General features: G+C 30.2%; 1 protein-coding gene across 2 annotated transcripts; it reads left to right on the top strand.

Annotated features, from left to right (window-relative positions):
* The first annotated feature begins 5,686 nt into the window (after nucleotides 1–5,686).
* LOC130980179 (chloride channel protein CLC-c-like) lies at nucleotides 5,687–11,606 on the top strand. 2 transcript variants are annotated; one of them, XM_057903826.1, is made up of 8 exons: nucleotides 5,687–5,934; nucleotides 6,542–6,839; nucleotides 7,194–7,394; nucleotides 8,052–8,229; nucleotides 8,548–8,810; nucleotides 9,061–9,330; nucleotides 9,540–10,668; nucleotides 11,207–11,606. In XM_057903826.1, exons 2-8 carry the CDS (start codon nucleotides 6,610–6,612, stop codon nucleotides 11,300–11,302), a joined length of 2,367 nt encoding a protein of 788 aa, XP_057759809.1. In that variant the 5' UTR covers nucleotides 5,687–5,934; nucleotides 6,542–6,609; the 3' UTR covers nucleotides 11,303–11,606. The 2 variants fall into 2 exon arrangements, with proteins under 2 accessions (XP_057759809.1, XP_057759810.1); XM_057903827.1 differs by lacking the exon at nucleotides 5,687–5,934 and adding an exon at nucleotides 5,967–6,195.
* Nucleotides 11,607–14,606: the final 3,000 nt, after the last annotated feature.

Here is a 14,606-nt window from a genome sequence, read left to right on the forward strand (position 1 = left end):
GGTTATTTGCTCATATATATAGGTTTTATTATACATAACTTTTGAACTAAAAAGAAACAAAATTGAAAAAAGTTTTTACGGATAAAAATTTGATTAAAATTTTTAATTTAAACTGTAAAATCTTATAATTCTTATATGATATTAGAACTTAATATAAAATTTCAAATTATAGATATTTGGTTTAAAATTTAGTAAAATTTTAAAATAATTTTAACTTTTTATATTACATGATATTATTTATAATTATATTGGATATCTTTCCCTGGATGCTCTATAAAAGGAACCTTATTATATGCTAATAAAATATCCTTTATTGGATTCTCTACACATTGTATCTTGTATATAGGTACTAAGGGTAATGATCTCAATGATTCAATGTCCAGTCTAGTACTTAGTACAATAAATATATGTAAATTGCAATTTTTTATTCTCATTGAATACAAGTCATCTAATTAATTTCTTTTGGCTTCCTTGATTATATGAATTTTGTAACTTTTCTACGTCTCATCCTTATTCTTATTTATTTTCCCATTCCATACATAATATATTTGGTATCATATAGATTATATTACATATTAATATATATTAATATTAAAAATAAAATAATAATTTTCGAAGTTAAAATTAAATTATTATTGAACTATTTAAAAATCTAAGCATTACAATAAATAGCATAATACTTCTATTAAAGATCGAAAAAAATTAGCCTAGGGGTATTACATTAGCAATTTAGCACTACCAACATTCTCTCTCTCCCTCTCTCTCTCTCTCTCTCTATATATATATATATATATATATATATATATATATATATATATGTGTGTGTGTGTGTGGATATGTATGTATGTATATGATGTCATACTCACATGCATTCGATCGATACTACATTAATTACTATCAAGAATTTAGGATGGCTTCGCGTGTTGGATTCAATCAAAGAAAAATAAAGGCATATAATGTCATTTTCATTTGATAAGATATTTTTTTATAAGACTTTACGATAGAATAACTTATTTATATATAATTATATATTAAAATAATTTAATTTTTATTATAGTTATTTTCAATTTTACCTAAAATGTAAGTTATAATCAATTTATTGTAAAATATTACACATATACTAAAGAAAATATACAATTATACACATTTTGTATTTATATATTATGTTATTTTAAGGTAAATGTTTTCATAAAAACAGGCGCAGAATTAGACGAAAGATTAGAGAAGGCAAAAAATATTTATATAATAAAATAAGACTAAAATAAAATTTTAAAAAAGATTAAATTAAAATTTACATATATTTTATATGTAAAAAATTAAAATTAAAAGAGGTTATTACCCTTCTTTATTATAATGTAGCTCTGCTTCTATATAAAGATATTTTCGTATAAAAATAATATTATAAATTATTAAATTATTTAATTAAATATATTCAATTAAATATATTATATATACTCAGTTAAATATATCAAATAATTTAATAATTCATAATCATCATCTTTATATGAAAATATGTTCATAACAATAATATTCATTGTTATTTAATATATACAGCTATACATGTGTATTTATCAACCGTACCCATTTTGCCATTTCTAAATTTGATGTTGATTTACCTTGATATTAGGACGTTATTATAACTAGATTATATTTGTGTGTGTTTATACATAGGAGTACCACTCGTTGCATATGATACATATTATTATTATTATTATTATTATTATTATGGTGTAACTTTAAATCTAACGCTTAGACTATTATTTTCAATGGATGTGAATTATAAAAAAAAAAACTGAATCAGTTAAGTTTCGTCCTAAGTAGTCCGAGACTTCACGCAAGATATGATATCTCAAAATAATAATGAGTTAGATATATTTGATGTTGATGTGTATTAAAAATAAAATATTGATGTTGCTAACGTTGTTGCCACGAGGTTGGTCAGTTTAATACTTTAGCGTTTATATTTCTTTGTTAGCTATGCAGCACACACTTCGCTAAGTTGTCATGTCAACATGTTGAATATATTTTAGACATGATATTTGTTTGTTATATGTATTTGTTATATATTTAAATTGTATCTTAATAAAAAATATAAAAAAAAATTTAAACACATTTAGACACACTTAAACAAGAACGGATGCATCATGCATGTACATGAGTATGGGGGCAATCGCCTCCAATATGATTTGAAATTTTTTTGAGTAATATATGATAATAATATTTATTTGCCCCCACTAAATTATTAAATTTGACCCCACAATAATTTTTTACTTAACTTTTGATAGTTTATAATCAATTTAAAAATTTTATATTAGATGTCATTAGAATAATCAATTCTCAATTTAAATATAATTTTTGTTTTTTCTTAAAAATCAACTCAAAAGAGTATTATTTATCTTTTTTTATATTAGTTTTAATTTTTGTTTTGTAATTACACTAATTGAAAGAACTTTTTCAACTATAAATCTCAATAAGAATTGACTTCTGAAGGTTGTGGTAGGCTTAGAGAATGGGGGTTGAATCTATGCCTTCCTTTTTAAGTTGCTGTTATAACCTTTTAAATCAAACTTTCAATTCTGATTCTGTTTGTACTCAGTAGCAGAAATTTATGAGACAATTTATTTTTGTCTCATGAATATCAGAAAACAGAACACAGCATAAAAGAGAAAAGCTAACACCAGCATATATCATGGTTCGGTTGCCTTGTGCTATGCAACCTACGTCTAGTCTCCTCCACAACAATGGAGGAATTTTCACTATAGTTAAAAGTATTACATACACCAATTTCACACTCAAGTTCTATTCTAACTTGACATTGGCTATGCTAACACCTAACTATTCACTCTTAGTGCTAACCCAACTAAGAAAGGGATACCTAACAGGTACAAGATGCAAGACACTTAACCAACCTAAAGAAATCAAAAAATAACTCTAGGCTTTTCTCTCTATCACTCAGCATTTTTCCACTCATGGCTTTTATTTGAGCTTTCTCACAATGCCTTTTCTTACAAGAAATTACAGAAAGATAAACATAGAAAAGTACATCACAATCTGTAAAAACATGAAAGAGATTGACTTCATCAACAGCCTCTTCACTATGTGCAAAACCATATTTGTAAACTTCAGATATAGTTCTTTAGTATTGGCCGAATGTTTCTTTGAAAGAAAGCATTATCCAAGTAGAGGAACTTCTTCTCAGAACTTAACTCACCAAACTCTGATTTTCTCTCCTTGGTTTCTGAATGAACAACAAACCTCTTTTATCTCCTTGCATGTTGCTTGGTTCTTCTTCCTAGGTCAACTCCTTGAGCCTTGAGCTTCACCAACCCGGCCATTCACTTTTTTCCAGTAATCCTCAAAATGGAAACTTTGCTTCTGACCTTCCTTGGTTGACCGAAAGCCACTTTAACAGTAGAAAAGATGTCTTCAATGGTAAATCCAGATCTTGACCATTGAAATACAACTTGGTCCCCAAGACATATTCTCAACCGTTGATGCACAACAGTGAGGAACAGAATTCCTCTTTTTCATATAACCCGAAATGGAGTGCCAGAGAATTGAAGATGAAGAGAAGAAAGTGTGTTGCATGTAAAAGGAAATGAGTTACCTTTAACCTAAGCTTGATTTGGTTTGAAATGGGTGATTAGACTTTTGAGTTTCAAACTTTGACTTTCTCTTTCTTGCTTCTTTGATGATCACCTTAGGAAAGAAGCTTTCTTTTTCTCTTTCTCACTTTTCTGAGTTTGTGATTTGACATGGTCAGAGAAGAGAAGAATGTTGAGTTGGTGAAAGCAAGTGAGAGGGATTTGAAATCAATTCGGGCTTGGATCGCGTTCTACTCAAATTCAGCCCATTAGTTATCTTGCTTTGATTTCTTTGGGCTTTCCTTGCTTTATAGTCTGCCAACCTTGTTTCTTGATTTCAATCAGTTTGGGCTGCTTGCTTTTATATTAGGTTGTTGCAATGTAGAGTTTTGGCCTGCAACACTAAATAATTAGTAATATGCAATTATAATTAATCAACACTAATTATTTATTTTGCCAAAAAATAATGTTTGTCATCACTAATTAAATTTATTAATTTCTTAACTCAACAACTTTTAATTGTATAAGAAGTAAATTTTTAAATAAGTATTTACTTATATATATGTAAAAGAAATATTACACATCCAAGTCTTTTTATGAACTAAGTCTAACAAAGTTAAAAAATAAAACTTAAAATAATATTAGTCATAACTGATTTTTATTGTCTTAGACAAATTTAATTTGACTTGGTTAACAAAAAAATATGAATACGTAGCATTATCCTATATAGAAAGACAGAAATTTATAAGGGTAAAGTATATTTTTTGTCCTTGAAGTTTGGCAAAAGTTTTAAAAATATCTCTAAGATTTATTTTGTTTCAATTTTGTCTAAAAAATTTTCGATTTGCATCAAATATACCCTCGGAGGCAAAATTTTTAAAAAATTTTAGACCAATATAACAATAATGCATAAAAATTGTGTTTGATTTGCTTGTGTTGAGGAGTTGTTCTTATGAAATTGTTGTTGAATCGATCTTAAATTTTTTGAAAAATTAGCCATCAGGAGTAGGGGTATATTTGATGCAAATCGAAAACTTTTGGGACAAAATTGAAACAAAATAAAACTTAGAGATATTTTTAAAACTTTTGTCAAATTTTAAGAAAAAAAATATATTTTATCCTATTTATAAATGATTATTTTAGTATTTTAATTTATAAAATTAGATATTATAAGAACTAATCATGTTATATTTACATCGAAAATAACTACCTGTGTATATATATTGAAATAAAAAATACATATTAAAAATAAATTAAACAATACATATATTTATATACAAATACATAATGATTAATAAATAATTTGATAACTAATTTTCATGGACACATAATATTTTTATTATAAAAATTATTATTATATTATATATATATATATATATTTTTCTTTTGTCCCCACTATCAAAATTTTCTAAATCCGTCACTGCACCTAAATATCATCACGTGTCAGCGTGTCCAATCTTATTCTTAAAATAAATTTAAATATAGTATATATTATTATTTATTATAACAAAAAATAGTTTAAATACTTGATATAATTAAAATAAGATATTAAAAATAATTAAAAAAATTAATTTATATTTTAATATCAGTAAAATATCAAAATATCATTACAATTTATTTAAAAGATACTTTATATTTTATATGTATGTGTATCCCCATATCTTATAAAATTTAATATTTGTGTGTCGACATATCTCGTATCATGTCGTGTTCCGTATCCGTGTCAGTGTATCATAATTTATTACCAATATATTCCTAACCAAAAGATAAAGTAGACATAAAATAGCCATCAAATTATAATTTAAATAATATAATCTCTTTATTTTTATTTATGAATTTCGAATTCCAACCACACTTTTAACTTAAGAAAATAAGCATAAAATAAATAATCAATTGTGAAGGTGGTCCCAATTACTCCTTTCTTATGTCATATATGTATCACTATCACTCACAAGTCACAACAAACAAATTTTTATTTATTATTTTTCAAATCAAACTATTCCATTTTCTTGTGATGTTGAATTGGTTTATTTTTTTATTTAAATAATGAAATATGATGTGTAATTTTCCAACTACTTTTATAGTGGTTGATGTTCCCTGAAACACTCATCCGAGAGATAGAGGGGGAAAAAAAAAGAGGTGTTGTCTTTATTATATGCGCTGTAATTAAATTATTGTGTATCTTACACATGTTACAGTGATAGTTCCCTGAATTTTCAAGTTATTTGTTTGACCTTGAAAAGTGGTTATCAGCAAATAGAGTTGATCCTTCAGCTCATGATATTGGAAGTTGGAACTTAAAAGATACTGTGTTGATTCATAGTAAACTACAGTACTACTATTGATTACTGTAAGAACCTCTCAACCTCTCAACCTCTCTTGTTTCTTCTTTCTCTTTTTGTTTGTTTGCTTATTCAATTTCAGCTAAAGAATAAAACTAACCCAAAAAAGGCTCCACCTTTCTTATCTTTTTTATTTTATTTTTAAAAGTACTTCCTGGATTTGATTGACAATTTTTTTTAAGGCAAAACCAGCAAAGTTCAAGTTTTGATTGGATCTAAAAGATGGGTTACTGACAGTGGATATACTTCACTTGATCACATAGTTTCTGGTTTCTACTCATACCCTTTATAGATTTTGCTGCATGCATGAAATCAAGGAACTTGCTTTTCATGTTCTTCTTCTCATTTTTGGATTTGTTTGTTGATCCAACACTTATCCATAGTATCTTGGATTATACACTGTTGATTACTGTGGTTTGAATTTGAGAACTTGTGTGTTATACTGTTATGAGCTCTACCTTCCAAAATAATATCCGTCACATGTTTTGCCAACTGTTTCTTGATCCAGAAAAAATACAAATAAAAATAAAAATAAATTGTCCACATGTTGTGTTGTAAATGTGCTATATGATATAAGATCACATGCTTAGTGTGAAGTTGGTACTTTAATTGCAGGTTCTGATTAATACAACTTTGTGGCACTCACCCAAAAGTGAAGTAGTTTTTTGCTAAGACTTTAAGAGATGGAGAACAAACAAGATGGTGTAAGCAATGGTGATGGGGATGTACTACATGACATTGAAAATGAAGGTGTATTGTTGGATGGGAAGGGCGAAATTCGGAGGAATTGGTCGGAGTTTTCGGAAAGGAACATGTCATATGCAGAGCCACTGCTTGTTAAAAGGACTAACACAACCTCCCAGATTGCTATAATTGGTGCCAACCTCAGCCCTATTGAAAGCCTTGATTATGAGTAAGCCAAATTGGAAATTTCACTTCTTTTTGGTTAATTTTATGAGTTTTTGATCTTATGGTTCCCCATGTTATCTGTTCTCCTGGATGAGTTCCATGCGAATTTTTACACATGAAATTCGTCTGTAAAATTTTGGAGTATGTTTTTATGCTGCAACTAAACATAGCCTATTATATGGATCAAGCAATGTTCTTGTGTTCTGAAATTATGTGACTGCTCGTCATTTCTACTTGCTACTATAATTAGTTCTATTCTGGGAAATGTTTCTAAGTAAAGTTCCTCATCTTACTGACATATCCATTACCAATAGATCGTCAGCGTGATGACAGGAAATACTTATGCTGTAAATTTCAGGATTTTTGAGAATGAAATTTTTAATCAGGATTGGAGGTCCAGGAAGAAAATTCAGATAATCCAGTATGTGATACTTAAGTGGGGATTTGCTCTTATTATTGGATTAGGCACTGGACTAGTTGGCCTCTTCAATAATATTTCAGTTGAGAACATTGCTGGTTTCAAGTTGCTTATGACAACCACTCTCATGACTCAACACAGGTTAGCTTTGTCTTTTGGTAGATACTAGTTGTGCTGCCATACGACATACTTTAGGCTGCGGTCGGAGACTATCTCAGGATAGAAATACAGAGATATGGGAGGATACGAACCTTCGGATAAATTTTCTCTATATTTTCTATGCAGCTAAAATATGGGGACATTAGGGGCAAATATTTTCCGTTTCTACTGTCTCAGTATCTCTGTATTTTGTATCCTAATACAATTCCCAAACAGAGCCTTAAAGATAAGCACGATGTGCTTATAACATGACCATTGCGTTATTTCATCATTTGATTGATAAATCTGTTAATCTAAGTCTCCACTTCATTACCAGAAAATGAAAATATGTCATATTTTATTGTGTCTATTCCTGATCCAATATGAAAAATGGTTAAACATCTAGAAAATGTTTTATGACAGATTATCGGTTTGAAAGCCATCTACCATTTATCTTCCAACATAAATGAATCTATAACAGCCCTTTCAAAATAAAAAATCAGTGTAGTTAAATTACTCTATTGTGTTTTCTATTTGTATTAACAAGTTAAAAGGGACATTTGAATCACAAAACAATTATATGCAGTTCTTTACTTCTTTACTGTTACCATCTTTATCTTGTGTGTATTTTTATCTCACAGAGTAGTGGTTTAAGTACAGATATGTTGAGGCTTTTGTAGCATATGCCGGTATCAATGTAGTTTTAGCAGCAGCAGCTGCTGCACTTTGTGCTTTCATTGCTCCAGCAGCAGCAGGCTCTGGTATTCCGGAGGTGAAAGCATATTTGAACGGCGTTGATGCGCATTCTATACTCGCTCCGAGCACTCTTTTTGTAAAGGTGAATAATCCTAAAAGTATAGAAGCAAGTCCTCCTCCTGTTTCTCATTCTTTCTTTATTTACTTTTGGGACTTCCTCTCACATTCTTTGGAATCCCTGCATGAACACAAAGATCATAAAAGATTACTTCTGATGAAAGAATTCCAACGAAGATTGAACCATTATCTTCTGAGTAGTCCTCTTAGAAAGGAATTCAGTGGATATTCTCATCTTTGCAAAATTTAGTGATGATTCACTCCTAGTTTTTTACATTTTTTGCATTTTAAAACTTGTGAAATGTTAAGCATCTTATGGAACCTACGATTTTAACTGTAACAGATTTTTGGTTCCGTCCTTGGAGTTTCTGCTGGATTTGTGGTAGGCAAAGAAGGACCTATGGTACATACAGGTGCATGCATAGCTAATTTATTGGGGCAAGGAGGATCTCGCAAGTACGGCTTAACTTGGAATTGGCTTAGATATTTCAAGAATGACAGGGACCGGCGAGACATGATTACTTGTGGCGCGGCTGCTGGTGTTGCTGCTGCCTTTCGCGCACCAGTAGGTGGTGTCCTCTTTGCCCTTGAAGAGGCAGCTTCATGGTATCTATCTATTTCTGCTTAGACTATTCATTCTTACTTTCTCAATCTCATACTATCTTTAGCTTGTAAATTTGATATTGAGTGAAAGAAAAACTTACTTACCAATCCAATTTTTCTAACATTCTCTATAAGATGTTAACTAGATGCAAGAGTTTATGTTGCTTTGATCATCAATGTGTAAAAAGAGTAACAAACAAAGATGTTACATAGCATAGCCTGAAAACTCATCATTTTCTTTCTTTTTCTTTAGGTGGAGGAGTGCTCTTTTGTGGAGGACATTTTTCACTACAGCAGTAGTTGCTATTGTTTTAAGAGCTGCAATTCAGTTTTGCGCCACCGGGAAATGCGGCTTATTCGGAGAAGGTGGTCTGATAATGTATGATGTTGGTTCTTCCAAGGTAACATACAGCGCCGGCGACGTACTAGCAGCAATACTATTGGGAGTCATTGGAGGAGTTCTTGGAAGTGTATATAACTACCTTGTGGATAAGGTTGTTCGGACATACAGCATCATCAATGAGTATGTCCTAACTAACTTTCTAGTTCAAATTCATTTTTGGCAATTACTATAGCAGCTTTATGATCACACCATGTTGATGATATAACTTCCATAATTGATTGATTTTGGGAGAAGAGAAATCAGTTCTAACTAAATCAATTCTGCAAAAGCAGATCCAAACACACATACAACTAATCTATCTAACCCCTTTTATCATGTTGATGTGGCAGAAAAGGTGCAGTTTTCAAAATCATACTTGTTGTCACAATTGCTCTTTTGACATCATGTTGCTTTTATTTCCTACCATGGATTGCAACCTGCAAACCCTGCCCTACTAATGAATCGGTGATCTGTCCCTCGGTAGACGAGTCCGGAGAATACAAAAGCTTTCAGTGCAAACCAGGCTATTACAATGATCTTGCTTCACTCTTCCTAAACACCAATGATGATGCTATTAGAAATCTCTTCAGCTCTAGGATAACCAAGGAGTTTCATATTTCAAGCTTGTTCATCTACTTTGGCACTATCTTCTTTCTTGGGATAGCCACTTATGGTATTGCTGTTCCATCAGGCCTCTTCATTCCTGTTATCCTAGCCGGGGCTGCATACGGCCGGCTTGTTGGGAGACTATTCGAACCGATCGTTAAGCTTGACACAGGACTATTTGCACTGCTTGGAGCTGCATCCTTCCTTGGTGGCACAATGAGAATGACTGTCTCCATTTGTGTCATATTGCTTGAGCTCACGAATGACCTCTTATTACTTCCTCTTGTGATGCTGGTTTTATTGATATCGAAATCTGTGGCTGATGGCTTCAACAAGGGTGTCTATGACCAAATTCTGAAGATCAAAGGACTTCCTTATATGGAGTCTCATGCAGAACCTTATATGAGGACTTTGGCTGCGCGAGACGTTGTCTCGGGTCCATTAGTAACCTTCTCCGGCATAGAAAAGGTTGGGAATATACTTCATGCTTTGGAAACTACAGGACACAATGGTTTTCCTGTGATTGATGAACCACCTTTCTCAGATGCAGCAGAGTTGTGTGGACTTGTTCTGAGGTCTCATTTGCTAGTGTTGCTTAAGGGGAAGAACTTCACAAAGGATAGACTGTTCATGGGCCGTAGCATCTCGAAACGAATTTCTGCATTGGATTTTGCAAAGGCTGGATCAGGGAAGGGAATGAAACTAGAGGATCTTGATATCAATGAGGAAGAGAAGAACATGTATGTTGATCTTCATCCCATAACTAATGCATCACCATACACAGTGCTCGAGACAATGTCACTTGCCAAAGCTGCCATTCTCTTCCGCCAACTCGGACTTAGGCACATGTGTGTTGTCCCAAAGAGCCAAGGGGTATGAATATGAATATCTTTTCCTTCCAATGTGCATTTATGCTTTATGCCCCAAATAGTTCCTGAGATTGGCCGCTTTCCGCTTGTACTAAGATAGTTCCTGAGATCCCAATGCATCAATTATGTTCCAAGATTGGCAAAAGTGCACCACGTTAGTCCTTAACAATGAGATGAGTCACTTGATGGAAAAGGAATGAAGGACAGACGTGGTGTACTTTTTGTCGATCTTAAGGATGTAATTGGTGCAAGATCGCGGATACTAATTTAGTGCACATGACAAATCTGATGAACCACTTTGAGACTTAACTCGTGCATTATGTTACACTTGTTTTACGTTCTAAATATCCTGTTCCTGAACCACTAATTTAGTCCCTTAAAGATCAAAATGCTAAATTAGTCACTAAAACATTTTTCAGGACTAGTTTGTCAGCAAACTGTTCTAAAAGCAAGGTTTAACTCCTTAATGAAATTGATATTTGATGTTTGCATTCTTGAAGGCTTCAAGCTCTCTAATGCTGTTTCTGTATAAAACATTGCAGAGACCACCAGTTGTTGGGATTCTAACGCGCCACGACTTCATGCCGGAGCATATTTTGGGACTATACCCTGGAATCAATCCTCACAAAGAGGACTGAATGATCATAGTAAAGTAGTTGTTTTTGTTTACATTGAAGTACTGCTTCTGGTGCAGTCATTTGCTTCAGGATTATCAAAGTTCTTATGTACAGTTAGCTCAGAGTGGAATATTTTATACAAAGAAAATAAGCCTTGAAGCAAAAAGGTTGATGCTTTCAGATGAACATTTTTGCAACACAAATTAACCAACTTTTGTTGGTTTTGTACTACACATTTAATAAAGATCTATTGTTCATTTTGCTAATTAGATTTTGTTTTCTAAAAAAATTAAAATATTAAAATTGATCAATGTTCTGTGTGTAATCTGGGTATCATGTTCATAAGTCATCACTATTATTATCAAGTTAGGATTATATTATAAAAAATGCTGCGTACACACAAAAAAATTACTGACTATATATATATATGTGTGTGTGTGTGTGTTATTTTATATATTTTCAAGTATTTTATATTCATGTATATTTCAACATAATATAATGAATTTAAGTATAAAATGTATATTTACTCACATAAGGCTGGATTAGCAAAAATAATTATATTTTACATTAATTATTGTATAAAATATTTTATACTGTCACTATATCAAAATGAGACTTTAAATAATAATTAAATTATTTGTGTTTTCTGTTACAGTTGCTCCCAATAAAGTATACAGCAGGCTGACTTTTAGCTCTCAATTTTTTATTGTACGTTCTTTTTTTTTCTTTTTTTTTTATGCATTGTAATAGTAATATGGAAGAATATAACGAAGGTGTACGGCAAGCGTATCTATCAACTAGCTTGCAACTTTGCAAGCACCAAGCAGACATGCAATATTCAAATATGACAAAAAGAAAAAATATGTTTGCGTACTAATAAATGTTAGTAGTACTATATGTTTTTTCCTCTAAAATTATTACGTGGAAAGTTCTATTTGATTGGGAAAAAATCTGATAATTAATCAAAAATATATAAGTTAAAGTAAAATTATTTCATTCAGAAAAAATCATTAAAAGAATGTTGACCAGGGTGGAGCTTAGTTGAGATAAGGGGGGGTCACGGCCCTCTCAAATTTTTTGTTAAAAAAATTAGTAATACTTTTTTAAAAAAATAAAAAATAGTTCAGTTAGCTCAAATACTTTACTATGACTTAAAATATTAAAGTTCAATTTTTATCTCTTACTTTTATTGCACAATAGTTTTTAGTTTTAAACATTCAAATATGTTGGATTTGGAATGAATTGAGTGTATTCGCATTTCGCAACTCCTCTATTCAATAAGCAATACTCCCTCTACCTTTAAGTTCAAATATAAAAACTTAGGTATTTTTTATTTATGTAATTTAATATTATTTTATATTTTACTGTTAATTTAATTTAATTTTTTATATGATAAAAAATATTAGAATATTCAATAAGTATTGATATTATTGTATTTGTATAAATTGATAAAAAAATTCAATAAATATTATAAATTTTAATATTTGTCCTTCTAACTTCTTTTTTACATATTTTACTAGATATATATTCAAATTTCTATATAAAATAATCATGAAAAATCAAAGAATTGATGTATTTTTTAAGAGGAATGCTAATATTCAAAAAGGAGAACATATAACTTTTACAATATCAACACCTGTAGATAGTTCTTCTACTTTAATGAATTACAAAAAAAGTGAGATACAACCTTCAAAAGTTCAAAGAGTTGCATCTAATGAGTTTGACCTTAATTTTTTGGAACGAAACCCCTAGAAAACGACTTCAAATTTGGCAATATCACCCGAATCAGAGATGAGGTTAGACGAGCTTATCTTAAATGGGGTTCATATGAAAAACATCTTGACAATTATCTTCTATCTGCTCCCAAAAATTTTGTTTTAAGCTCCACCACTGATGTTGACCAAGATAATATTTAATATGATAACATTATTATTTTAGAAATAAGAATTTTTCAGCATTCTTTTGTAAAAAGAAAAAAATAAAATAGAATTGTTGGAAGCTAGTCAAACTACTCCTAAAAATATTACAAAAAAATTATATGAATACCGAAAAACAGTTATAATATACATTTATATATATATATATATATATATATATATATATATATATATATATAATTTTACATATATTTTTAGCAAAATAATCTATTATTAGAATAATTAAATATAAAATTATAAAAAAATTATTTATAAAAACATGATTAAAATTTTCATAAGCTATGGATTAATTATTTATTTGTCATCGCGTTAGAAGATGCCATCAGAAATAAAAGAAAAAAAAAATATTAGCTTAGAAAAGATAAAATTATAGAAAATATTGATTTTTTAAAATAAAATAAAAAATTATATTTATATATTTAGTTAAAATTTAAATTTTTTTTATCATTTTAGATATTATTTTTTTATTTCGCATTAAATTCATTATCATATTACCAGGATAAATAGGCCAGGCGACCTGCCAGGGCCTGCAACCTGGCCTGATAAGAAATAGGCCCAAACTCTGGCTATTAAAAAAAGTCTATATTCTTTAAAAGGCCAGGCTTTTGAAATAGCCTGTTGGGCCTGTCAGGCCGGCCTGATCCTGCAAATATATATATAATTTTATTATATTAGTAAAAATGTTATTAGAAGGAATTGAACTTGGGTCTTTTATCTTATAATAATACCTTTATCCACTCAACCATTTGTCTCTTTAATTATATATGTGTATTTTGTATCAATATTATTCATAAATTTATTATTTTATATTTTATAATTTTAAAAATTAAATTATATCTTAAATTTAATTATTATTTAAAAAAAACAGGCCTATTAACAGACTTCAGGCCAGGCCAGATTTAACAATAGGCCAGGCTCAGTACTCATTAAAAAGCCTATAGCCTGGCTAAGGCCAATATACTCTATTACAGGTCTGGCCTGTTAAGAGTAAAGCCTGGCCTGACCTGGCCTGTTTCCACTCCTGCCTGCGAGTGCAACATAGTTACAGAATGTTTAAGACGGTAAAAAAAATTAAAAAGATTATTATAAGAATTAATATGTTTTTTTTATATTTAAAAAAAAATAAAAATATCTGTTTTTTATTTTATTTTTTGTCTCTCTAAAATGTGAATTGGGTGGGACCAGAAGAATCCGAAAGTGGAGCGTTCCCGAATCCCCGCCAATTCTGAAGCCCCACAATGGAAAACAGTCTCATCAACAATAACGGTTTCATTCCGATTCAGCTCATATTTTTTGTTCTTCCGTCTTTGTTCTTATCCATCATTACATAACAACACCAAAAAGGAAACAATTAAATGGATTATTCTCCCTTTTTCCTTTACCATAAT

The sequence above is a fragment of the Arachis stenosperma genome, chromosome 5, assembly GCF_014773155.1.
Source record: "Arachis stenosperma cultivar V10309 chromosome 5, arast.V10309.gnm1.PFL2, whole genome shotgun sequence".
Lineage (NCBI taxonomy): Eukaryota > Viridiplantae > Streptophyta > Magnoliopsida > Fabales > Fabaceae > Arachis > Arachis stenosperma.